This window comes from Podarcis bocagei (genome assembly GCF_964188305.1).
Source record: "Podarcis bocagei genome assembly, chromosome: 7".
NCBI lineage: Eukaryota > Metazoa > Chordata > Lepidosauria > Squamata > Lacertidae > Podarcis > Podarcis bocagei.
The window spans coordinates 2,099,778-2,126,495 of record NC_138132.1 but is presented as its reverse complement, the minus strand read 5'-3'; the positions used below and the strand labels follow the sequence as shown (position 1 = coordinate 2,126,495).

Genomic DNA, 26,718 nt, shown 5'->3' with positions numbered 1-26,718 from the left:
GTGACGGCCACCTACTTGGGTGGCTTTAAAAAGAGGATTGGGCCGTTTCATGGAGGAGATGGCTGGCACGATGGCTGTACTCTGCCCGTACCTTTCCCCTCAAGTGCGCATGCGACCAGTACAGATGTGAAGTGTGCTCTCCTGACTAGCTTCTAGAGAAGTATCCAGTATGAATTTGCTCATTTTGATGTGCACAGAGCTTTTTCCAGCACATTTTCTTGAAGCCCCTTCCTTCCAAGAGCCTGTGATTCTTGGATTCAAAGGTTTGAACCTCACTTCTTGTTGGCTATTTGCAGTTTAGTAGCGCTGCAGAGAGCTTGCTGGGGAGACCATGCATAACAAGGAACTCAAAAAGAACTTTAACCAGGTTTTAATAACAAAACAAAAACTCCTTTTACACTAAAGATAACTGTTATGTACTGATGTTCTCACCCTGGGCCAGCAGGGGGATACTGTAGATAGTTATGCAAATGAAGGATCGAAAGTGACGTTCTGTGATTGGATAGTTTGTATGCAAATGAAGGATCGAAAAGTGACATTCTGTGATTGGATAGTTTTAGCAAGTTGCAACAGTTACAATTGTTCTGGAGCTCTATATAAGCTCTTCAGTTCTGTTCCAGCTTACAAATAAAGAGCTGCTTTGGAAGAATCGCTGTGTCATCTGATATGTTCGCCCACAACTTAACAATAACAACAACAAACCAGACCCAACCACCAACCCATCCCCCAGGGTGATGAGAGAGCGAGGTGCTGCTCCTTATATACTATGCCCAAATGCTGACACAGCTTAATTAACACAATTTAGCAGCACCTGCTATGTTTCACAGCTGTAAGACTGGGTCTCGTTATTTGCCCTGGCCCTTAAAGACATACACAACTTGTGAGACAATAAGGAACCTTCACATTTTACAGTGACCATTCAACACTTCTGGCTGGAGGTGCATCTCTTGCTGCCCACCATTCCTCCCATTGCTTGATGAGCCATCCATCTGCCAACTTCTTTTCTCCCTTTCTCCAGAGGATGCCCAGAGGTTGATCAGTCGCTTGGCTACACGCCGCCGCTTGGCTGTGGGTGAGGACTGGTCGCAAGATGTGCAGCTGGGAGACCAAAGTGAGCTGCGCTACTCCTACCACGTCACCTGCGATGAGCACTACTATGGGGAAAGCTGCTCGGACTACTGCCGGCCGCGGGACGATACCTTTGGGCACTACGCCTGCAATGAGCTGGGCAGCCGAATCTGCCTGGCAGGGTGGCGGGGCGAATACTGCTCTGAGCGTAAGTAACCTCTAAGGAGAGGAGGGTGTAGCAACCACAGCTTGTAGTAGTAGGGGGAAGGAGTAGAGTTGAGACGCTGGCATTTCACTGGCATGAATTTAACACGACTCCCGTTTAACATAAAACAATACAATCATAGAACTGTTGAGTTGGAAGGTACGCCAAGGGTCATCTAGTCCAACCCCCTGCAGTGTAGGAACCACAGCTGAAAAATCAATGCCAGGTGGCCAATACTAAATTCTCAATGCATCTATAGTAGGAGAGTATATGGTGTTTTCTAGTGACCTACATACAGATCCCTGTGGCAACAAAAGTCTGCAACCCTATGCAGGCATGGCCAAACGTGGCCTTCCAGCTGTTTTGGGACTACAACTCCCATCATCCCTAGCTAACAGGACCAGTGGTCAGAGATGATGGGAATTGTAGTCCCCAAAGAGCTGGAGGGCCACGTTTGGCCATGCCTGCATGGGGTGGCAGACTTTTGTTGTGGAATCTGTTCTGCTAAGAATTATTAGGAAAGGGGTTTAAAATAGCCAGTATCATAATAGCCTTTACATATTAGTAAAGGGTGGCTACATATGGAATAATGTGTGTCCATGTGGTTGCTCCCCTCTAGAGGATATTATTACTTTTATGAGGTATTTATTACCTGCACTTCACCCTATGGTTCCAGGGAGGATTACAACATTAAACCACATTAAAAACAATGAAAAAGAAATGAAGTAAGATTGGTCATGAAGTATATAATGTACCGTATTTTTCGCTCTATAAGACGCACCAGACCACAAGACGCACCTAGTTTTTGGAGGAGGAAAACAAGAAAAAAAATATTCTGAATCTCAGAAGCCAGAACAGCAAGAGGGATTGCTACAAAGCAAAAGCAGCGATCCCTCTTGCTGTTCTGGCTTCTGGGAGAGCTGCGCAGCCTGCATCCGCTCCATAAGACGCACACACATTTCCCCTTACTTTTTAGGAGGGGAAAAGTGAGTCTTATAGAGCAAAAAATACTTTACATACTGTAGAAACAGAAAAAGGGAGAAAAACAGAACAAGCGACTGGAACTTTTTTCCGTTGAGAAAAAGCTATATTGAGCTTTTATAGTTTAGAAGAGAGGTGACTAAGGGCATGTGATGGGCTTGTAAAATTATTTATGGTGCAGAGAAAGGAAGAGAGGTTTTCTTCCCTCTCCCATAACATTAGAGTTCAGAGTCTCTCCACTAATTTGGTTGGCAGTAAATCCCGGACAGACCAACTATTTATTCACACAATGGCGTTCTCTGCCAGAAGATTTGTGATGGTTCACTAGGGTAGATGGCTTTCATATTATAAGAAATACAGATAGGGTTGGGTTTATTCACGGCTATTTCCTGTGTTGGCTAAATGGAACTTCCAGGTATGGAGGCAGCGTACCCCAGAATGTCAGTTGATTTTGGTGGGGTAAAAGGTTGAAATACCGTATTTTTCGCTCTATAGGATGCACTTTTTCACCTCCAAAAATTAAGGGGAAATGTTTGTGCGTCCTATGGAGCGAATGCAGGCTCCTTGGCTTCAGTGCTCCCTCCGTGCTCCGGAGGCTTCGTGTTGCTTTCGCTGAAGCCTGGAGAGCGAGAGGGGTCAGTGCACACCGACCCCTCTCGCTCTCCAGGCTTCAGGGATAGCCGCCTGAAGCCTTCGGAGCGCAGCGCGAGTTCCCGCTGTGCTCTGGAGGCTTCGGGTTCCTTTTGCTGAAACCGGGAGAGCAAGACTCTCCTGGCTTCAGCAGAGAGGGAGAGCTGCGCAGCGCCCCTTCAGCCCAGCGGGAGGAGAAATGGAAGCGGCTCCGTTTTTCCTGCCGCTTTGCTGAAGGGGCGCTGAGCAGAGAGGGGGAGAATTTTTTCCCCTTGTTCTCCCCCTCTAAAACAAGGTGCGTCCTAGGGTCGGGTGTGTCCTATAGAGCGGAAAATACGGTATGTCACCTTCGTTCTCTCGTCATGGGTTTCCTAGAGATACTTTCCCAGCCACGGTTGGAAACAGGATGCTGGACTAAATGAGCTTTGCCAGCAAGGTAGTTCTTACATTCTTAATCATGGATCACTTTTCTTCCAAGTCAATCCATAGCGGTAGGAGTTTTTTTGGTGGTTTAACACCTCTGTATCAAACTTGCTGCCTTAACATATGGTAGCTATGGGATATATCCAGACAAGCTCTACTCAGAGTAGACCCATTAATTTTAGCAGACTTAAGTTAGTTTTGTCCATTGATTTTAATAGGTTTACTCTGGATGCAACCAGAGGTGTACCCGGGGTCCCTTGCACCTTGGCAGGGAGGTATTTTGGTGCCCTCCTCCCCAGAAAAAAATCACTTTACTGCAGTAGCCCCATGAAAAAATTACACATTTTATGTGACCTAAGTACTTGAAGTATTTGAAGTGAGGACGAAGCAAGGAGAAAGGGGGAAAAGATTTCACACGTCTTTGTGCTGTGGTGCAAGAGGACAGTAAGTTTCTCTCCCGCTTGATCTTGCCTTGACAGTGGTGGTGCAGTACCGCACACAAATACATCACACACACACACACACACACACACACACACACACACACACACACAGTTTCCAGCAGTCTTCCTTCATGCAAACTTGCCATTTCTCCTACTGCTCAGCTCCAAGCTCTTGTCTAAACTCATGGCCATGCACAGATAACTGGAGACAGATATCTGGGGTGATTTTTGCACACCCACCCACCCACCCACACACACACCAGGCCTGCACCCCTGGCAGGGGCTGGTTTTGCTAACCCCTAATGCCTCTGGATGCGGGTGGTCCTGTGGGTTAAACCACAGAGCCTAGGACTTGCCAATCAGAAGGTCGGCGGTTCGAATCCCTGTGACGGGGTGAGCTCCCGTTGCTCGGTCCCTGCTCCTGCCAACCTAGCAGTTCAAAAGCACATCAAAGTGCAAGTAGATAAATAGGTACCGCTCTGGCAGGAAGGTAAACGGCGTTTCCGTGCGCTTCTCTGGTTCGCCAGAAGTGGCTTAGTCATGCTGGCCACATGACCCGGAAAAACTGTCTGCAGACAAACACTGGCTCCCTCGACCAGTAAAGTGAGATGAGCGCCGCAACCCCAGGGGTCCCTTTACCTTTAACACCTCTGAATACAACCCATTATTTCTGTTAATCAAGAGTTTTCACCATAATTTCAGTGCTGAAACATTGACTCTGCACTGTTTGAAAGAGCTCCCTCCTTTTGTGTGTGTGTGTCCAGGGGGGCGGCGGGTTGTAACTGCCTTCTTAGTGTAATTCTCACTGTCATCAAATATACCTGGGTATACAGTGTTCAAAACACTGCAGAGCAATTGACCCCCTTAGCTATAGACTAGAGATGGGGAACCTATGACCATCTGTGAGTTTCTAGGTTACAATCCCATCAGCCCTGGCCACTGACCAGGCTGGCTGCTGGAGTCAGAAAACACCTGGAAGGCCACAGTTTCCTTATTTCCCCCATTGTTGAAAACAGTGGCGTTGAAGCAGGTAAGGGAGAAACGATTCTATGTGTATTTGCAGCCTTTTGAGAGTCTCCTATGTTGGGAATACTGCCAGGGAGATATAGTCCATCATGGCCCCAAGCCGGCTGCCGGACGTCCATCGATCTCCCGTAGACAGGCAGATCCAGCAGTTAGCGACACGAAGCCTCAGAAATAGATTGCCACATTTTAGGCTTGTGCACACTGTTTATCAGCAGAAAACACAGCCAGAAAAGCTGCACCGCAGAAGAGCATATCTACAGACTTTATTTAGCGTTGAACAGAACAAAGGAAAACATGACCGTTCTGAGTCAGCGTCTCTGACCGACTGCAAAAACGAAAGGAACAGCAAACACTTAAACATCCTGTGAACAGGACATGCGCAGACTCTGTGACTTACAAAGCCTGCTCCCTTTTAAGGTGGAACGGAAATATCCTAACACCCCACATCTATAGGAGAATTTAGATAGCTACCAGGCCTTGACAAATAGACCCTGACAACCAAAAGAAAAACATTGCTGGTGATGAAGGATAGATTGGGGTTTTAATGTCAATGCAGTTAGAAGGATCAAGGGATTGTAGGGAAGGACTAAGAGTTGTTAGTTTAGAGAAAATAATAGTAATTTTAAAGCAATTTTTCTAAAATAAAGGTTATAAACCATGGATTGAAGTGCCTAAAATATTTTTCTCACTCCCATTAATTGAAATGGATGGGCAGTCTGGTTAGGTTTAGTGCAAAATTTATTTTTAGAATTCACTCCCAGAAGCTGTGGTGGTGTGACCTCTCTTAGTGTGACCTAGCTTAGATAGTCTTAAGAAAGTTTGAGTAAACCCATCAAAGAGGAGAGGTCTTATAAACAGATATTGTCCAAGAAACGTAACTGAAACCAATATGTTAATCATTCTCTTGTGGTTGAGCTTTCAGAAACATTTGGCTGGCTGTTGCTTGAGGGAGATTGGTCTCTCTGACTTAGGCAATTGGGTTCCCAAACTGTCACACTATTAAAAATAAAAAAATTCCTTCCAGTAGCACCTTAAAGACCAACTAAGTTAGTTCTTGGTATGAGCTTTCGTGTGCATGCACACTTCTTCAGAAGTATCTGAAGAAGTGTGCATGCACACGAAAGCTCATACCAAGAACTAACTTAGTTGGTCTTTAAGGTGCTACTGGAAGGAATTTTTTTATTTTGACTATGGCAGACCAACACGGCTACCTATCTACTACTGTCACACTATTGAAAGCAAGGGATTTTCTTAAAATAGGCAAAACCACCGCTAGCAAGAGACACCCTTTCTTTCATGCCGTGAGGGAGAGAGAAGTCATTCCTTTTGACCAGGAAAACATTGTTGTGTGGCCAGGTCCCATACACTCCCAAGAAGTGGAATAAAGACACATGAAATAGCTTTTTAGGTTAATGGGCGAAAAAGGCCACAAGTTTATTGGTTACAGAATGTGAGTGGTATTGGCTTAAAGGTAAAGGTAAAGGGACCCCTGACCATTAGATCCAGTTGTGGCCGACTCTGGGGTTGCGGCGCTCATCTCGCTTTATTGGCCGAGGGAGCCGGCGTACAGCTTCTGGGACATGTGGCCGGCATGACAAAGCTGCTTCTGGCGAACCAGAGCAGCGCACGGAAACGCCGTTCACCTTCCCGCTGGAGCGGTACCTATTTATCTACTTCCACTTGGACGTGCTTTCGAACTGCTAGGTGGGCAGGAGCAGGGACCGAGCAACGGGAGCTCACCCCGTCGCAGGGATTCGAACCGCCGACCTTCTGATTGGCAAGTCCTAGGCTCTGTGGTTTAACCCACAGCGCTACCCGCGTCCCTTGGTATTGGCTTAGGCATTGGAAACCACACAACTATACCTGACTCCTGCCTGTCTGCAGGAGTCTTGGAAGGGTTAACCACCAGTAGGGGGAGCCCTGCTGATACACATCAACTAGGGACTCCCCCAGGGTCACCGCTAGGGGTCATGCCATGGCCCTAACCCCCCCAGTCTGGGGCTTCGGACAGAGACCATGCCCCCTGGATTCCTTTAACGGAATACCCTTGAATTAGGAGGGGTAGGTGATGGCCACTACCTCCCCTCACCTTCAACCTAAGAAAAACAGGGGCGAGTCCTTGGCCGCGGGCAGTTTCAATAGCCTGCACCACACCCCTGGACTGTCCCAATTGGACGGCTTAAGGATGACGTGGCCGAGGACTACCCAATGCTCCCAGACCACAATCTCTGGGATGATGCTTCTGGGAACGGGAAATGGCTCTCCCTCACCTGTGTGGAGTTGTGATACTTTCTGAAGAAGCTCAGATGCGCTACCCCTTTCACAGCAGAAAGTGTGGTCAAATGTGCTGCCTGTCTTTTCCTGAGGTTTCTGGGATCAGAGATGGTGACCCTGTGTTGATCATACAGATTTGTGAGTTATTTAGATGTTAAAAGGATTAGACTGGGGGGGGGGGAGAGACAAATTGTGCACGTGTGAACCCCTTCTAATCCTCAAAAGTTGAAGCAGGATAATGGGCAGAAAGGGCAAACTTTGCCTAGCTCCGCAGCGCTTGTCGGTTTTGCCCATCTCCATGGAAATGGCTGTGGGACTCGGGAATCCTTCCTTTTACAGTCCCTTAAATCACAACGGTTTAATTGCCTCACAAAGCTTCCCCTTGGAGCCTTGGCATATGGAGGGGCTGCTTAACTTCCCAAGGGGAAAAGGGGGGGGGAGAGGGACTGGATAATTAACCAGGGTCATGTGAACCACACATTCCCCATTCCTTTGTTATAGTGTGCCTTAGCTGGATGTGGTGGGGAGGCCAAGTTTTAAAAGTGGGTCGGGGGGGGACACACACGCTCCCCCCCTCTTTCCCCAGACACTCTGCTTTTGTTACTGAGGAACAATGGAGAGCAGCCAGAGATTAAAAGGGGGCGCGTGTTCCAAGCCAGCCATGCCCTGTCCTGTGGTGGCTCGCCTTTTGGGTGGCATGTGGGCCTTTTGTTTGGTGCAGCGGCAGGCGCCAGATGTTGGCGTGACGCGTGAAATCTATACAGCAACAGCACTGGCTCTCTTCCCCCCCTCTCTCCTCCTCCTCTCTCTGCTTCCCCTCCCTTCTTTTCTGTTTAACTCTTTTCAGCAATTTGTCTGCCCGGCTGCAGCAACAGCCACGGGTACTGCGAGAAACCTGGAGAGTGCAAGTGTCGTATTGGCTGGCAAGGGCACTTCTGCGACGAGTGCGTCCGCTACCCAGGCTGCCTCCATGGCACCTGCGTGCAGCCCTGGCAGTGCACCTGCCAAGAAGGTTGGGGCGGGCTGTTCTGCAACCAAGACCTCAACTACTGCACCAACCACCGCCCGTGCAAGAATGGCGCCACCTGCACCAACACAGGACCGGGGAGCTACACCTGCAGCTGCCGGGCTGGTTTTGCGGGGACGAAATGCGAGATCGAGACCAACGAATGCGACAGCAACCCTTGCAAGAATGGAGGCAGCTGCAATGTCAGTATAGCACCTTAACCCTCAAACTCCACCTTCCTTTCTCCTAAACCCATTCTCACAACTGCTGTAAGTTTGTACATTTTGCACATCCACCGCGTAACAGCAGATGCGTAGGTATCTCTCGTAAGATTACAGGTGCATCTGTTTGGATAATGTAATTTCTGTGTTCTGGGATGTTTCCAAATTCACATTTAGTAATCCTGGAAAGCAGCGATTGTGTTGGGCTACACTGAAGAGAGGTAATGTAGGTTACTAATAGGAAAAGTTATAGGAGCTCTGTGAGCAAGTTGAAGTCTTGCACCAACTATGAACTCACTTAGGGAAGCTGCTGTTTTCTCACTCTCTGCATATTAGACATGGCCTACCATACAAGGGGAAGCGGGTGGCGCTGTGGGTTAAACCACAGAGCCTAGGACTTGCCGATCAGAAGGTCGGTGGTTCAAATCCCCGCAACGGGGTGAGCTCCCATTGCTCAGCCCCTGTTCCTGCCAACCTCGCAGTTCGAAAGCACGTCAAAGTGCAAGTAGAAAAATAGGTACCGCTCCGGTGGGAAGGTAAACGGCGTTTCCATGCGCTGCTCTGGTTCACCAGAAGCGGCTCAGTCATGCTGGCCACATGACCCGGAAGCTGTACGCCGGCTCCCTCGGCCAATAAAGCGAGATGAGCACCGCAACCCCAGAGTCGTCTGCGACTGGACCTAATGGTCAGGGTTCCCTTTACCTTTACCTTTTACCATACAGTGGTGCCCCGCAAGACGAATGCCTCGCAAGACGAAAAACTCGCTAGACGAAAGGGTTTTGCGGTTTTTGAGCTGCTTCGCAAGACGAATTTCCCTATGGGCTTGCTTCACAAGACGAAAACGTCTTGCAAGTTTGATTCCTTTTTCTTAACACCGTTAATACAGTTGTGACTTGACTTCGAGGAGCAACTCATAGAACGCGGTGTGGTCGCCTTTTTTGAGGTTTTTGAAGACTTTGGTGATTTTTGAAGCTTTTCCAAAACTTTTCCGACACCGTGCTTCGCAAGACGAAAAATTCGCTAGACGAAAAAACTCGTGGAACGAATTAATTTCGTCTTGCGAGGCACCACTGTACAAGGAGGTTGTAAAGCACATTGAGACCATGTCTGATGTATTTTTATACACTGGAATTGTGGTTTAGAACTACTAGAAGCTACCATCAGGAAGGTGTGGCAGTCTCCATGGAAGTCCCAGGTTGTATGTTGTCACTGCCAAGTATAATGCTGAACCACGCTTAGGAACCAGATGCGAATTCTATCTCATATTACATGACAGACTTCCTTTGAGGGTTGGGGGAAGGCATTTCTGTACTAAAGTGTGTATCTGAGAAAACTCTGCTGGAGAAAGGTGTGCCCCTAATGGTTGCAGCAAAGCCCAGTGTTTCCCTTGGTTAGTGTGAATGGTACCCTGTGCTCAACTCAAATGCCAATTCAGTTGTGTAAAACCTGGCATACCCCTAAGACCACTTATGCATAGAATCATTGAATCTTAGAGTTGGAAGGGACCCAGGGGTCATCTAGTCCAACCCACTGCAGTGCTAGAATCTCAGCTAAAGCATCCATGACAGAAGGCCATCCAACCTCTGTTTAAAAACCTCCAAGGAAGGAGAGTCCACCACCTCTTGTGGGAATCTGTTCCACTGCTGAACAGCTCTTACTATCCGAAAGTTTTTTTTCGAATTTTTAGTCTGAATCTCCTTTCTTGCAGCCATGGCTTCAAGTCCTACCCTACAGAGCAGGAGAAAACAAGCATGCTCCCTCCTCCATGTGACAGCGCTTTAGATACTTGAAGTGGCTATCATATTTCCTCCCAGTCTCCTCTTTTCCAGGCTAAACCTCCCCAACTCCTTCAACTGTTCCTCATAAGGCTTGGTTTCCAGACCCTTGATCGTCTTTGTCGCCCTTCTCTGCACACATTCCAGCTTGTCAACATCCTTCTTAAACTGTGGTACTCAGAAATGGACATAGTACTCCAGGTGTGGTCTGACCAAGGCAGAATAGAGCGGTACTATTACTTCCCTTGATCGGGACGCTATACTCCTGTTGATGCAGCCTAGAATAACATTCTTGTTTTTTGCTGCTGCATCACACTGTTGTCTCCTCCTAAGCGTGTCGTCCACCAAGACCCCTAGATCCTTTCTACAAGTACTGCTAGTAAGACAGGTGTCCCCCATCTTATATTTGTGCATCTGGTTCTTCCTGCCTAAGTGCAGAATCTTACCTTTGTCCCTGTTGCAATCCCTTGTAGGAGCATGTCTGCACTGCGAAGGTAAATTTGTGTAACTGCCATGACTTCTCTACTCTGAACGTGGGGGGCTTGTAGCTAGGTAGAGGGCCTGTTCTTTTTCTCGTATATCTAATGGGAACAGTATTTGCAGATTCTGCTCAAGAATGTTATTCAGAAATGCCAGCTTTGTAAGAAGAGGGTGCTGTAGGGAAATCCTCAAGGATTAGTCATTTCGCAAATCAGAAGAGCCTTATCTTTGTTTGAAAACTTGCCTGTCAACTTCCGAGTTAGCACACACAGTGTGCACCTATGATGATGGTGGCGTGAAATGGTGACAGAGTGGATTAACGATGTGTACGCAGGTGGCACTGTGGGTTAAACCACAGAGCCTAGGACTTGCCGATCAGAAGGTCGGTGGTTCAAATCCCCGCAACGGGGTGAGCTCCCGTTGCTCAGTCCCTGCTCCTGCCAACCTCGCAGTTCGAAAGCACGTCAAAGTGCAAGTAGATAAATAGGTACCGCTCCAGCGGGAAGGTAAACGGTGTTTCCGTGCACTGCTCTGGTTCGCCAGAAGTGGCGTAGTCATGCTGGCCACATGACCCAGAAGCTGTACACCGGCTCCCTCGGCCAGTAAAGCGAGATGAGCGCCGCAACCCCAGAATCGGTCACGACTGGACCTAATGGTCAGGGGTCCCTTTACCTTTACCTTATACATACATACTAGAAGTCATAAGGGCAAACCCAGAGATGAATGACAACTTTCAGAGGTGAAATTCAGTAGCCCAAATGGGAGAGCGAATATGTTTTGTACAGACAGTCTGGCCGTAAGCCAGTCACCCCATGTAGCAGATTTGGAGCAACACTTTGGGAGATGAAGACAGGACATAAGTCACTAGGGGAGTTCTCCTTTCTAAGCTACGCTGAATTAAACTGAATAGAATTTGCACAGCAGGCAGCAAGTGGGGATCTGGACCCTGGCATGCTGGTTTCCAAGCCCTAACCCTCTAGGAATCCAGGGGGACAAACATTTATTCACTTGACATTGCCGTGCCTGACCAAGACACCCTTGCAATGAGTTCAGGCTTTAGCTAGCAAAGGTGCTCTTGCATTTAGAAGTGCCAATGACAGCTTTGTTTAGGAAACCAGGATTATGAAAAAGAAATGGTTTATGCTGCACTTAAATGAAACTGATCCAGCCCAAGATGGCTGAAAGGTGAGGTTTCTGGGGAGGAATGTGCCTCTATTTATTTTCTATTTTTCAGTGTGGGGAAAATGCGTCTATGTTAGGTTTCTTGTTGCTTGTTCTGTCTCTCCTGTGCTTTGATCCCTGCAGGTGGTCTTAAAAGAGTCTGCTTTATTTTATTGATATAGTACAATGCATGCGCATTGGTGTCCTGAGTGATGCAACTTGTGCTTTAAATCTTGATGGGGGGGGGGGGCAAGGGTAACACAAGAAGGCTGCATATACTCAGGCTTAATTTTTGTAGCAGATAAGAAGCAAATGGTTACACAGATGTTTTAAGGAGGTTTTTTAGGTAAAAGGGAATATTCAAAGTGGCTTGCTCAGTGGCACATGAACAAATGTGTGTCTGCTGCAGGATTTTAACACAAAGCCCACTGGGGGAGAATTTTCCACCCTTGCCAAATCAAACACCAGCTTCATAAATGGAACACAGTGGTACCTCGGGTTACATACGCTCCAGGCTACATATGCTTCAGGTTACAGACTCTGCTAACCCAGAAATAGTGCTTCAGGTTAAGAACTTTGCTTCAGGATGAGAACAGAAATCACGCGGCGGCAGCAGCAGGAGGCCCCATTAGCTAAAGTGGTGCTTCAGGTTAAGAACAGTTTCAGGTTAAGAACGGACCTCCGGAACGAATTAAGTACTTAACCCGAGGGACCACTGTATGTCTCAGGACTGCAGCAGGGGAGAAAATGAATCAATTCCACTTCCAAATGTGCTCTGATACTTTTCACTTAGCCCTATCCCCAAATAATGTAATTTCATTTTTTTTTAAAGGTGCACCTTTTCATGCAAAGATGCATTTAGCTTTGCACTGAAACTTTTTGCACCTCTTCCTTTTTCTTCCCACCTGTCATAATAGAAAAATATAAAGGGGTGGGATTGTCAAGGAAATTCTACATCACTTGCTAAAATTAGCATTTGTATCCTAAATGTGAGGGTTTGTCGTCATGTCATCCCCTCCCCCCTCCCCTGCAAACACACTTTCTCTTGTGGATAATGTTTGAAAATGGAAAATTTATACTCAATCCCATTTCTTTAACTCAGCAGTTTCCTAGCTTTTTCTGCCCTCAGGGAGCTCTTTTATGTTAAGTGCAAAACTGGGGAGATGGGGAACTTTCGTGGGCAGCACTCCATGTCCTTTTCCTATAAAGGACCCCATGTGCCTGATAATGCTTTAATCCGAACTACTTCTAGAGTAAAAAGTGTGTTTGAACGCTTAAGCACTTACAAATGTGTATCCTTGGATCACCAGAACATTTTGACATGTCCTACATCTTGATTCAGCCTTGAATTAGCCCTCAAAATTGTTTACTAGTCAGCCTTCCCACCTGATAGTTGCATGTTGTGTGTTATATTGCAATGATTTTTAAATGCATGAGCTGCAGCTATTCGTACTGTGAACATGTGTTTAGTGTTGATATCTTAGCAAAGGGTGCCACCTACTGGAAAATCTTGAACTTGAACTTCTGACATCAATGGTTCCAGTTACAGATAGGTAGCCGTGTTGGTCTGCCATAGTCAAAATAAAAAAATTCCTTCCAGTAGCACCTTAAAGACCAACTAAGTTAGTTCTAGGTATGAGCTTTCGTGTGCATGCACACTTCGTGTATCTGAAGAAGTGTGCATGCACACGAAAGCTCATACCTAGAACTAACTTAGTTGGTCTTTAAGGTGCTACTGGAAGGAATTTTTTTATTCTGACATCAAGTTTGTACAAACCTCTCCAAATAGTTCTGAGCAACTTTCACTGTTAACCTTTTTACAGATACAGTGGTACCTCTGGTTATATACGCTTCAGCTTACATACGCTTCAGGTTACAGACTCCGCTAACCCAGAAATAGTACCTTGGGTTAAGAACTTTGCTGCAGGATGAGAACAGAAATCGTGCTGCGGCGGCGCGGCGGCGGCAGGAGGCCCCATTAGCTAAAGTGGTGCTTCAGGTTAAGAACAGTTTCAGGTTAAGAACGGACCTCCGGAACGAATTAAGTACGTATCCCGAGGTACCACTGTATTTCCTTCAGGACAATCCATGGAGATGATGATGATGATGATGATTACCCATGTAACTCGTTCTCTGTGCCCAAGGGGCACCAAAGCAGACTGTGAATATGAACACAGTGGAGTCTGTTGCTCAAAACAAAAATAGCACACTTTAGAATATTTAGAACATTTAATATAGCTGAGTAATCCTCACCACCTTACCCTTGTAAGGTAGGGTGTAATTATTATCCCTATATTGTAACTGAGGCAGCTGAGGATGCAGAGGCAAGACCACCAAATGAGTTTGTAGCAGGGATGAGATTTGAATTAGGGTTGCTTTTATTTGTAGCTCGGTCCTTTAGCCACTTTGTTGTACCCAATCCACTGAGTACCTGCAAGTTTGTCAAAATGCCAGTGTCACTGCTAGTATCCCTGTCTGTTATTGACAGAAGAAGTGCAGCATGAAATAGGGAGAACATAAGAAACCGCAACTTCTAAAACTTTCTGCTTCTACACTGCTATTAGCGTTCCCAGAGCCCTGCTGTCTTCCTTTATATCTGGTCACTCAGGGGAAGGTGTTGGTAGTGGAAGGAGGGCAAAGAGAAGAAAATAAACCTTATTGCATTTTTCTAGGAGGGGTATATTCCAATGACAGAGTTTTCCTTTATTTTTTTTGGAATATGATACTATAACCCTAGGAGCTGGTTCACCTATATGAAGCCACCAGGACATGACTGAACCTGTAAATAGGTGCATGAATGAGGGGAAGCAACACCACTCTTCCCCAACACATCTCCTTAACAACCCCCCCCCTGCCCCCAAACACAAGAGTTCATTTGCAGCACTGGAGATTAGCTGAACAGAAAAGTGCCTGGTGAGACAAACTAAGGAGGTAAGCCATATTCTGGAAGGCTTAGCATCCCCATTAGCCTGTCACTTTTACTCCAAAAACCAGACACACATCAACCATACTTCTCACTTTTTAAATAGTGGGTTTAATTAATCCCTTTCAGGTGCACTGCTTTTAAATGGAGTCAGTTTCAACTTTTGTTGTTGTCGTTTAGTTGTGTCCGCCTCTTCGTGACCCCCTGGACCAGAGCACGCCAGGCACTCGTGTCTTGCACTGCCTCCCGCAGTTTGGTCAGACTCATGCTGGTGGCTTTGAGAACACTGTCCCACCATCTCGTCCTCCGTCGTCCCCTTCTCCTTGTGCCCTCCATCTTTCCCAACATCAGGGTCTTTTCCAGGGAGTCTTCTCTTCTCATGAGGCGGCCAAAGTCTTGGAGCCTCAGCTTCACAATCTGTCCTTCCAGTGAGCACTCAGGGCTGATTTCCTTCAGAATGGATATGTTTGATCTCCTTGCAGTCCATGGGACTCTCAAGAATCTCCTCCAGCACCAATTCAACTATTATATGCATATAATATACATATTCCTCCTCATGGAGTCTGGTCCCCTGTGTGACAAGCAGGGATACTTCTTCCTATACTACTGCAGAGTACGATCATCACACATGGAACAACTGCATGGCCATTTTGATATTGGCAGCATGAATGATAACAGAGAAAGGCTGCTTGAGCTGTCCTTGTATCACAGCCTCTGCATCACAAACACATTCTTCCCTACCAAGGCAAAACACTGACTCCTGGAAACATCCAAGGTCACGCCATTAGCACCAGCTCGACTTGCTTGTCACCAGGCAACTGGCACTAAACTCTGTTCCCGTCACATGGAACTACCACAGTGCTGACTGTGACGTGGATCACTCCCTGGTGGCAAGCAAGAGTCATCTCTAGCCAAAGAGAGCCCGTAGCACAAAGCAGAAAGCGCAGCCTCGAATTAACACTGCCAGAACAGTCATACCTGAACTTTGAACGCTTCTCTGATTCCGTCAGACAAGTCCCACTGAACTGCCTCAGGGATAACGTTGAACCACATCAAAGAGGCAACCAAGACACAGCTTTGTCCTCCTTTGGCAAAAGAGAGCAACAGATCCTCAATTGGTTTGAGGCTGGCATAAAAGGCATGGAGCCTGTTACCGCTGCCAAGCACAAGGTTCTTGTGAACTACAAGCGTGTACCCTGCAAAAAGACACTTGCTGCACCGAGAGAGGCAAGGAGTGATGCCCAGCAGATTGCCAGACAATGTGCCAAGGACTACTGGCTAAAGCTGCATCAGAGCATTCGACTCACTGCTGACACTGGCAGCACTTATAAAAGGTTGTTGTTTAGTCGTGTCCGCCTCTTCGTGACCCCCTGGACCAGAGCACGCCAGGCACTCCTGTCTTCCACTGCCTCCCGCAGTTTGGTCAAACTCCTGCTGGTAGCTTTGAGAACACTGTCCCACCATCTCATCCTCTGTCATCCCCTTCTCCTTGCGCCCTCCATCTTTCCCAACATCAGGGTCTTTTCCAGGGAGTCTTCTCTTCTCATGAGGTGGCCAAAGTCTTGGAGCCTCAGCTTCAGGATCTGTCCTTCCAGTGAGCACTCAGGGCTGATTCCCTTCAGAATGGAGAGGTTGGATCTTCTTGCAGTCCATGGGACTCTCAAGAGTCTCCTCCAGCACCAGAATTCAAAATAAAAGGTATGAAGCCACAAAGAAAGCCTTTTGACCAACTGTCAGGAAAACTGCACCACTGAAAAGCTTGTCGGGCGAGATCATCAAAGGCTGCCATATGCAGATGAAGTGATGGGCAGAGCACTATGAAGAACAGTAAAGGTAAAGGGACCCCTGACCATTAGGTCGAGTCATGGCCGACAATGGGGTTACTGCGCTCATCTCGCTTTACTGGCCGAGGGAGCCGGCGTACAGCTTCCAGGTCATGTGGCCAGCATGACTAAGCCGCTTCTGGCGAACCAGAGCAGCGCACGGAAACGCCGTTTACCTTCCCGCCGGAGCAGTACCTATTTATCTACTTGCACTGGAATGCTTTCGAATTGCTAGGCTGGCAGGAGCAGGGACCAAGCAACGGGAGCTCATCCCGTCGTGGGAATTCGAACCGCCAACCTTCTGATCGGCAAGCCCTAGGCTCTGTGGTTTAACCCACAGCGCCACCTGCGTCCTATGAAAAACAGTGCTCACAGATAAACATGGTCTCTGACACAGCAACTGACAGCATCCAGACTACCTGTCCTGCGGAAGCTGAATGTCCCTACCTTGACAAGCTGAAGGTCACCATCAACTCTCAGGCATGTGTTAAAACTCCAGGACAGGAGGGAATCCTAACAGAAATGCTTAAAGCCTGCTTCAGTTCCTCCCTCATGACATATCTCCACAGCTGCCTCTTGCAGTATTGAGATCAAGGATCAGTGCCACATGACATGTGCAACTCCAGCATGGTGACCCTCTACAAGAACAAAGGAAGGTGCCTGCCATGGCTGTAACTATTGTGGAATCTTCTTGCTCAGTACTGTGGGTTGCAGTCACTTGCTGACAGCGTCTACCTATCCTGAGTCACAGTGTGAGTTTGGAGCGCAGAGGTCCACAGACAACATAACTTTATTGTTGTTTCAGCTGCTGGAGAAATGCTGAGAGCAGAGACGCCCCTTGCATGTTGCCTTCATAGACCTGGTGAAGGCCTTGCCCACCTACCTAAGCTTCACAAGATGATTGTGTCGTTCTACGAGAACATGCATGGCACTATCCAGTATGATGGCTCATGTCAGGTGTGCGTGCAGGAGCCAGGCCCTGTGACCAATAGGACTCTTCAGGACTGGGGTCTTCCTAAGTTTGTTCTGAAGAGGCAAGGCACAGCCACACAGGTGAGGCCGCTTGGTAACTCACTGCACCTGGTGGCAAGAGCCGGGAAGGGATATAAGCTCAGCATTTCCCTTCGGCTCTTTGCCACAGCAACATGTTCCCTGCCTTGCTGCGTTTGACTCCTTGACTCCTTGCTTCTTGATGCTCGGACCTCTGACTTCGTGACTCCTTGCTTCTTGATCCTTGGACCTCTGACTTCGTGACTCCTTGCTTCTTGATCCTTGGACCTCTGACTTCGTGACTCCTTGCTTCTTGATCCTTGGACCTCTGACTTCGTGACTCCTTGCTTCTTGATCCTTGGACCTCTGACTTCATGACTCCTTCCTTCCTGATCCTCGGACCCTTGACTTCGTGACTCCTTGCTTCTCGACCCTCAGACCCCTGACTTCTGGACTCGCGTTCCTGCTCCCACCCCACCATCTTGCCCCCAGTCCCGACGTCCCCAGCCGGGATTTTGATCGTCCCTTAACCGGACTGTGACAGCAGAGGACCGGACCGCAGAGGCTGTTTTTTTGCTGCGGTTCTCTTTGACATATTCTTCTCCCTGGTGCTCTCGTATGCTTTCAGCTTAATGGAAGATGGTGTGTGCTTTCATTCAAGGAGCAACTGGGGTCTGTTCAACCTCGCACATTTCCGCACCAAGAGGAAAGTGTGACGGGTCCGAAATAATAAATTCAAGTGTGACGGGTCCATATCTAAGAGATTGTTTGCAGACAATGCAGCCTTGACAATGCACTCTGAGGAAACTCTACAGTGATGCATCAACCGTTTTGCCCAAACCTGCAGGTAGATCGGCCTTAACGTCAGCCCGATAAAGAACAACATCCTCAGTCAGCACTCCATGCATCAGCATTGGTGATCCCATGCTTAAGGTAGTTGATGATTTTTGTGTACCATAACCAGCAATCTTCCCATTGACACAGTGCTGGAAAAGTGTATTGGCAAGGAAGCTACGGCAATGGCTTGGCTATCCAAAGGGGTATGGGAGAATGCGATACTAACGTCCAGTACGAAGATGAAGGTCTACTAGGCTTGAGTGTTGAGCACACACTTTTATGAAAGTGAATCATGGGAAGAAGTGAAGCCTCGGTGTCTTCCACATGTGCTGTATCAGGAAGATGTTGAGCCTCATAGAGTCTCAAACAAAGATGTGCTCAAATTCCCAGCCTCTTCACACGCCTGTCTCAGCAATGTCTATGCTGCCTTGGTCCTATCCACAGAATGGAATATGGCAGGTTCCCAAAGAATGTGCTCTATAGGGAGTCAACTTCAGACACTGAGTGACAAAAATGTCTGCAGATGGCATATAAAGGCTGGCAACATCAACTCCGCTGTGTGAGAATCCCTTGCAGACAACCCCAGTGCCTGGAGGCAGACAGGTCATGTTTCCACAGCAGTGACCAGAGGAGGAATGACTGCTGGGAGGAGTGTAGAAAGAAGAAATGCCATGGTGCTTCTGCAACAGCACAACTGCACGCCTTCAACTGCCCCAGCTGCAACAAAACATGTCTCTTCTGTATTGGTCTCCACAACTGCAGCAGACGCTGTAACTCTCCAATGGTTTAACCTCCAAAGGTGCTTTCCTCCATTGTCTCCCGAAACAGACAGATATCAACAATAGGTGCCATATTGTGAAGGGCATAACCACACTCTTCCACACCAAGAAAGCAGTAACATTCAAAACAAAGAGCCAGGTGCCTTAATTTTAATCTTCACTGCATCTTAGAGTAGAAGAAGAAGAGTTTTGGATTTGATATCCCGCTTTATCACTACCCGAAGGAGTCTCAAAGCGGCTAACAATCTCCTTTCCCTTCCTCCCCCACAACAAACACTCTGTGAGGTGAGTGGGGCTGAGAGACTTCACAGAAGTGTGACTGGTCCAAGGTCACCCAGCAGCTGCAGGTGGAGGAGCGGAGATGCGAACCCGGTTCACCAGATTACAAGTAGTAATTACAAGAGTAGTAGTGCTTGAGTAAATTATTCCTGTTACTTGTGCCTACAGCAGCTAGAGGCTTTATATTCAGTTCATAAGTTTATTGTTCTAGCCAAAGACCATGACAAACTTGTGTTAAATGACAGTATTAGTAAAATAGTGCAGAGCATCCATCCATAATATAAAAATCGGCTTTGCCAAGTTCCAGAGCATTAAAACAGTTTCCCTTATGTTTCTGACAGCTCCAATTCTAATATTATTTTGCCTTTGTAAAATCCAGTTTGCTAACATCCATGATGTAAGAGAGAGAAGTTACCAGAGACACCAGCAAATTGAAATCCGTCTTGATTTAAGATTAACCACAACAGTTTATAGCGATTTTATCTAACTCCTTTTTCCTGATTTTTATTTTATATGCGTGTGTGTGTGCGTGCGCGCGCACACACACACAAAATTTCCCCCTGGGTGTACCTGCTTGCTTATGTGAACAAAGGTTTCAGAAAGCGATCTCTTGGATCTCTGTATAATAGATAATGAGTGATGCCTACCACCTGAGGTTGACCACAAACAAAATGTCTGTCTGTGTACGGGACCTTGCTGTAGTGGCCATCGAAAACTGCAGTGGCCAGTTCAATAAAAGCATTTTTAATTTTTTTAAAAAATATATATATTAAATTTGTATAGCACTCTATGATTCTATGCAAATTTTAGCCCTTTAATCTACATAAGTCCCCACTGTTCCATCTGTATATTATAAACATTTTTTCCTCATTTAACCATGCCTTTATGTGACGGGAGTGGGTGTCAAGACCAGCTCAGCAATTAAATCACACACAGTAAGTGATGCTAACTCTCTATTAGAAGAAACAAAGTCTGCTCCACATTGCCGAGCCTCATGAGCACAGCAACTCTGCCCTATGAGGCAGTTGTGGAGTTTAAAGGTCTCCACCTTCCCTCAACTGCCTAAGTCTCCTCCTGTCTTAGGTGCTTCCCATGCAGTCTGAGACGCTGCTGCCATGCCTGTTTTTGCTCCTCATATATCTCCTGGTTCTGGGAGACCAGGGCGGAGCGTAGCTTTTTGCAGCGCGCGGTGGGGTGGGAGAGAGACACCCTGGCTTCTTCACCAGCATGACTCATCTCTGCCTCTTGGCTTCTCTCCTCTTCTGCTTCTACTTCTGATTCTGGAATTCTGTCTGCCACAGACTCTTCCTGCTTGCTAAAACACCATTACCTCTTTGGCTTCTGACACCACCTTCTCCCAGGCTTCTCCCTCTGACCACAAATTGCTGTCTTGCCACCAATCTCTGGGCTCTGAGTCTCCATCCCTTGAGGGTTCTCCAACTGGTGCCTCCCACCATTCATCTGTGTACAGCCAGCCCATGATGTTATCCCATACATCAGGATCCTAAAAGGTTAGTTCAACACTGCCACTCTGGTTATAATTAGACAGGTATTTACAATGTAAACCTTGAAAGATACCATCAACGGTGCCTCCAAAAAATTCTACACATCACTTGGGAAGACAGGCGAACCAATACCAGTGTACTGGAAGAAGCAAAGATCTCCAGTGTTGAAGCAATGATTTTTCAACATCAACTTCGTTGGACTGGTCATGTTGTGCGGATGCCTGATGATTGTCTTCCAAAGCAACTACTCTATTCCGAACTTAAAAAGGGAAAGCGTAATGCTGGTGGTCAACAAAAGAGGTTCAAAGACTCTCAAGGCAAATCTTTAAAAATGTAGTATAAACACCAACAACTGGGAAACACTGGCCTGCGAGCGCTCCAGTTGGAGAACAGCCTTTACCAAAAGTGTCATGGGCTTTGAAGTCGCTCAAACTCAGGACGCAAGGGAGAAACGTGCTAAGAGGAAGGCACGCTTGGCAAATCCACACCGTGATCAACTCCTGCCCAGAAACCTATGTCCCTACTGTGGAAGGACATGTGGATCCAGAATTGGCCTCCACGGTCACTTGCAGACCGTGTTTATGGAAGACAATCTTACTCGGCTACCAGCGATCGCCAAAGAAGAAGAAGATAATGTAAGCCATTTCCTAAATCCAAGGAAGCACCTACAATGGCTTGAATTTCCGCTTGCAGTTCAGATTCTGTTTTCATGATTCTGCTGGGTTTCTTCACTGGCCAGCTATGAGTGACCACCTGTAGAACATATGGCGACCTCTTTCTTCTCCATGCACTATTTTTCCAGGTAGGCTTATTAATTCATTGTTCATTGCCTTTTCCTCTTGTCTGTGCGGTAGAGCAGGAAACCTGAAGCCTCCAGAGTTCCATTGCAAGATTGAGACTTGAACAAATTTGGGTAGGTGACAAACCAATATCCTTTCCTTGGAAGGTAGCAAGTGGGTTATCAGCATACTCCTCCACTATCAGTCGCCTTGGATCTGAAGGGGTTAAGTTGAGAATGGAAAACAACTCCATCTCTTGAGCACTTATATTGGTGTAAAAGCAGGTAAAAGCAAAGTTCCAATATTGTTCAAATATATAAAAGGATGTCACATAGAGGAGGGAGAAAGGTTGTTTTCTGCTGCTCCAGAGAAGCGGACACGGAGCAATGGATCCAAACTACAAGAAAGAAGATTCCACCTAAACATTAGGAAGAACTTCCTGACAGTAAGAGCTGTTCGACTGTGGAATTTGCTGCCAAGGAGTGTGGTGGAGTCTCCTACTTTGGAGGTCTTTAAGCAGAGGCTTGACAACCATATGTCAGGAGTGCTCTGATGGTGTTTCCTGCTTGGCAGGGGGTTGGACTCAATGGCCCTTGTGGTCTCTTCCAACTCTAGGATTCTATGATTCTATGATAGATGTCATTTAATTGTTTGGCTACTGAATCTGATAGAGCCTTAGTGAACTCAGACCTATCCTTCTCTTGATGTACCTTCAAGCCATCACTAACGTCAATTTCTTTGCAACCCTGCAGATAAGCCCTAGCAGAAATCAGAATTCCTGTGTCCAGTATACCAATTATGGCATTTAAGCCTGAAACATCCCTTTCCAATGTGTCAGTTCTGCTAAAGCTTCTCTCTGCTATTTATTTAGACAGGTGACATTGGTCGCATTCCCACAGTGAGGGAGTTTCAGCCTCTGTTCTGGCTGAGTCTATTGTGCCAAGATTGTTATTACACCTAGTTGAGATTTCATTATATGGAGGAAGCTGAGGTTGCCTGGGAGCATATATATTGGCTCCTAACAGGTTTCAGTCAATTGACCAGTTAGCTAAGCTCAGGGCCATCTTAAGCATATCGGGTGCCGTGGTTCCAAGATCCCTCCGGCGCCCCCCTTTCCCAGAGTTGTCAACCTTTCCCCAAGCCTCTGCGGGGATCGCTCTCCTCCCGCGGAGGCTTGGGAGGCAAGCTGCACGCCCGCCAGCCGTATGGTTGACGGGGCACAGCTGGCAGGGAAAGGGGAGGCCGCCTGCAAAGCCGCACAGCTCCCCAACTCACTGGGGCGCACCCTGATGCAACACGCCAGTATGCCCAATGGGGAAAGACAGCTCTGGCTAAGCTTTTATTAGAGGAACATGTAGGATAAGGCTTCTCTAACCCCATTACTTGCACACGCACCATGTAAGGCAGGGGTCAGCAACCTAAGGCCCATGGGCCGGAAGCAGCCCACGAGCCGCCCCCGAACTGAGTTGCCCGCTTGCGTGCTGCGCTAAACCCATGCAGCACGGCGCGGGGACTCGCTTCCGCAACACCAAAAATCGCACCTGCGCATGTGCAGATGCCCCAAAACACAGGCACGCGCATGACCCAGCTCACGGGGGGATCTCTGTGGGACCAATCTGGCCCAGGCATTGCTGACCCCTGATGTAAAGGACGAGGACTGTCCATGTAAGGCATATTTAGATGCTTTATATACAAACTTGCACTTGGTTTCTATCGTTGAACTCAGCCCAGCTGGTGCACAAGAGGAGAATCTGGAGGTAAAGCGAGGGAAAATAAAGCTGGGGGCTGAACTGGGAGAGATGACGAAGAAAAAGTCCAAGTGTTACATAAAAGGTAAGTCTGAAGGTGCTAAAGAAGTGTCACCAATTCCATGAGTAAAGCACAAGAATAGAAAATGGATATTCTACAGAGAAGAACAGATAACACAAGGATTGAAAGCAGCAGGATGAAGGGAAGACAGAATTCAAAGAGTACAAGAATATTAAAGACATAAAAGCAACTTTTTGGTAGTGCAAATAGGATAAAGAAGCTGATGTAGATAGAGATGGGGTGAAGAAAGGAAAGAGATGGTTGAAAGGACAGGTAGAATGAGCAAACCAGCCAGAAGAATAAAGACAAGAATGAGAAATAGGGCAGAGATCAGAGAGTCTAGATGAAAAATAACCATGATCAAAATAAGAGTGATGTCCACAGAGGAAGGGCTGGGGTTTAGATTGTGAAGATACAAGCAGCAAGGTTTAGCAATCTGAGGAGTTGAAGGTCAAGAGGAATTAAATATACCCTGCTTAAGCAACTGACTATGAGGACGGATAGGGACGCAGGTGGCACTGTGGGTTAAACCACAGAGCCTAGGACTTGCCAATCGGAAGGTCGGCGGTTCGAATCCCCGCAATGGGGTGAGCTCCTGTTGCTCGGTCCCTGCTCCTGCCCACCTAGCAGTTTGAAAGCACGCCAGTGCAAGTAGATAAATAGGTATAGTTCCAGTGGGAAGGTATATGGTGTTTCCGTGCGCTGCTGTGGTTCACCAGAAGCAGCTTAGTCATGCTGGGCACATGACCCGGAAGCTGTACGCCGGCTCCCTCGGCCAGTAAAGCGAGATGAGCGCTGCAACCCCAGAGTCATTTGCAACTGGACCTAATGGTCAGGGGTCCCTTCACCTTTATGAGGACGGATAAAAATATTGTCATTTGAAACATGCAGAGGACCATGAATGCAGAAGAGGAAACTGGAGACTTAGTTTTATCAGCTTCAAGAAAATGTTCTTACAGTCATGAAGGAATGGCAAAAGACAATTGATGACTGGATAAGCGCTGCTGAAACAGGTTTGGCTAAGTACTGCTGGAACAGGTTTTGAACACCACAAGCAGTAGAATAAGGTAAGAGGCAAAGACTGAAGGCATGTCCAGAATGACCCCAGTATAGGTAAGGCTTTTGGCAATGTCCCCTATGATAGTCTTGCAGAGAAGCTGGTGTAATGTGAGCTGGACAGCCCAAATGTGAGGTAACTGTTTGGTGGGTTTGTAGCTGGTTGACCGAACCTAAAGAGTGCTCACTCATGGTTCCTTGTCATGCTGGAAAAAAAGTGAAAAGTGGGTTGCTGTGTTATCTTCCAGGCCCGTTATTGTTCAATGTCTTTATAAATGACTTGGACAAAGGAATTGAGGGGATGCTCGTCAAATTTGCAGATGGCACCATACTGGGAAGGGTAACTAATGCAGCGGAAGACAGAATCAGGATTCAATATGACCTTAACAAATTGGAAAACTGGGTCCAGACTAACAAAATGAATTTCAAGAGGGACTAACGGAAGGTTATATAGCTAGGCAGGAAGACCCAGCTGCGCAAATATGGGAGACACCTGGCTTGCATGTGAAAAGGATCTAGGGCAGTGGTTCTCAACCCGTGGGTCCCCAGATGTTGGACTACAATTCCCATCATCCCTGAGCTCTGGCCTTGCTAGCTAGGGGTGATGGGAGTTGTAGTTCAACAACATCTGGGGACCCATAGGTTGAGAAAGGCTGATCTAGGGGTCTTAGCAGACCACAAGCTTAACATGAGTCAAGAGTGTGATGCAGCAGCAAAAAACGTGAATGCTATTCTAGGTTGCATCAACAGAAGTATAGTGTCCCAATCAAGGGAAGTAATAGTACTGCTCTATTCTGCCTTGGTCAGACCACACCTGGAGTACTGTGTCCAGTTCTGGGTGCCACAATTTAAGAAAGATATTGACAAGCTGGAACATGTGCAGAGAAGGGCGACAAAGACGATCAAGGGTCTGGAAGCCAGGCCTTATGAAGAAAGGTTGAGGGAGCTGGGCGTGTTTATCTTGGAAAAGAGGAGGCTGAGAGGAGATATGATAGCCATCTTCAAATATCTCAAGGGCTGTCACATGGAAGATGAAGCAAGCTTGTTTTCTCCTGCTCTGAAGGGTAGGACCTGAGCCAATGGCTTCAAGTTACAAGAAAGAAGATTCCGACTAAACGTCAGGAAGAACTTTCGGACAGTAAGAGCTGATGGACAATGGAATGGCCTCCTTCGGAAGGTGGTGGACTCTCTTTCCTTGAAGGTTTAAAAGCAGAGTTTGGGTGGTCACCTGTCATGGATGTTTTAGCTGTGATTCCTGCATTGCAGGGAACTGCACTAGATGACCATCGAACTCTACAGTTCTGATTCTGGAGGGAATGGGCATTTACCTAGAACTTCATCATTCAAGAAACAAACATAAGTATTAAGTGTGCATGTTACAATAGGGCCTGCTGCTCGCCTACCTTCTGTGAGACAGGAAATTTATGAACCTATGCATGTTTGCTTAGAAGAAAGTCCAACTAAATTCCATGAGACATGCCCCAATTAAGTACGAATATAATTACATTTGCATCCTTAAAACTTCCAAATTCAGTCGCTCTCTTCTGATTGTCCAGAGCACTTCATTTCCTGCCTCCCCCCCCCCGAAAACTTTTGGACCCGGGTGGCCTTGACCTCCTATCAATTATGTGGTTGGTTGCAATGACTGTAGACCCAAAGTGCTGAGTCTGGATGGTTGAATGTTTACTTTGCTTGTTTAATACCTTCATGGTTGTCTCCAATACTCAAAGGAACCATCTTAGTCTTCCCCAGAGAAGCATCTCTTGTCGCTGGCAGTATGTACCAGAAGGTGAAGATGCACCCAGTATTGCTGCATGTAGCCAATTCTACTTTTTAAAATCCAAAACTTTATTCCAGCAACCTGATGATCCTGTTCATGAAAGACTTACCTCACTCATATTAGGGCTAATAACTTTGCTTGTAACTTCAGTCCTTTTATATCCATGCTGAGCAATACATTTTGTTGACAGTAGACTACCTAGAGAAGAAGTCAGTTGTCCATGTTCCCTTCCCAGGTTGCCATTTAGTGGGGACAGATTTGCTGAAAGCATTGTCTGAGGGAGCAGTTGCACGAGCAAAGGAGGCTAGCTTCTCTTTCTGGTACTTTCAACTCCATTCCTATTGGCTTTCCAAAGACGACAGCTCAGGGAGACAAATGCAAAGATGAAATGGAACTGCATCGGTGAGAAATAGAGGCTCCCTCCTCTTTTCTCGGCCTCTTGCTGTCCACCCCTTATCCTCTTGA

The 26,718-nt window shown here is 47.1% G+C and overlaps 1 protein-coding gene across 2 annotated transcripts in view; it reads left to right on the top strand.

Annotated features, from left to right (window-relative positions):
• Positions 1-26,718, top strand: part of DLL3 (delta like canonical Notch ligand 3) — a 176,599-nt gene that overhangs the window by 30,475 nt on the left and 119,406 nt on the right. For both annotated transcript variants that reach the window (XM_081200418.1, XM_081200417.1), the window contains 2 exons: positions 1,019-1,276; positions 7,898-8,259. In XM_081200418.1, the coding sequence (XP_081056544.1) occupies positions 1,019-1,276; positions 7,898-8,259 (620 nt within the window). The remainder of the gene's footprint in view (positions 1-1,018; positions 1,277-7,897; positions 8,260-26,718) is intronic.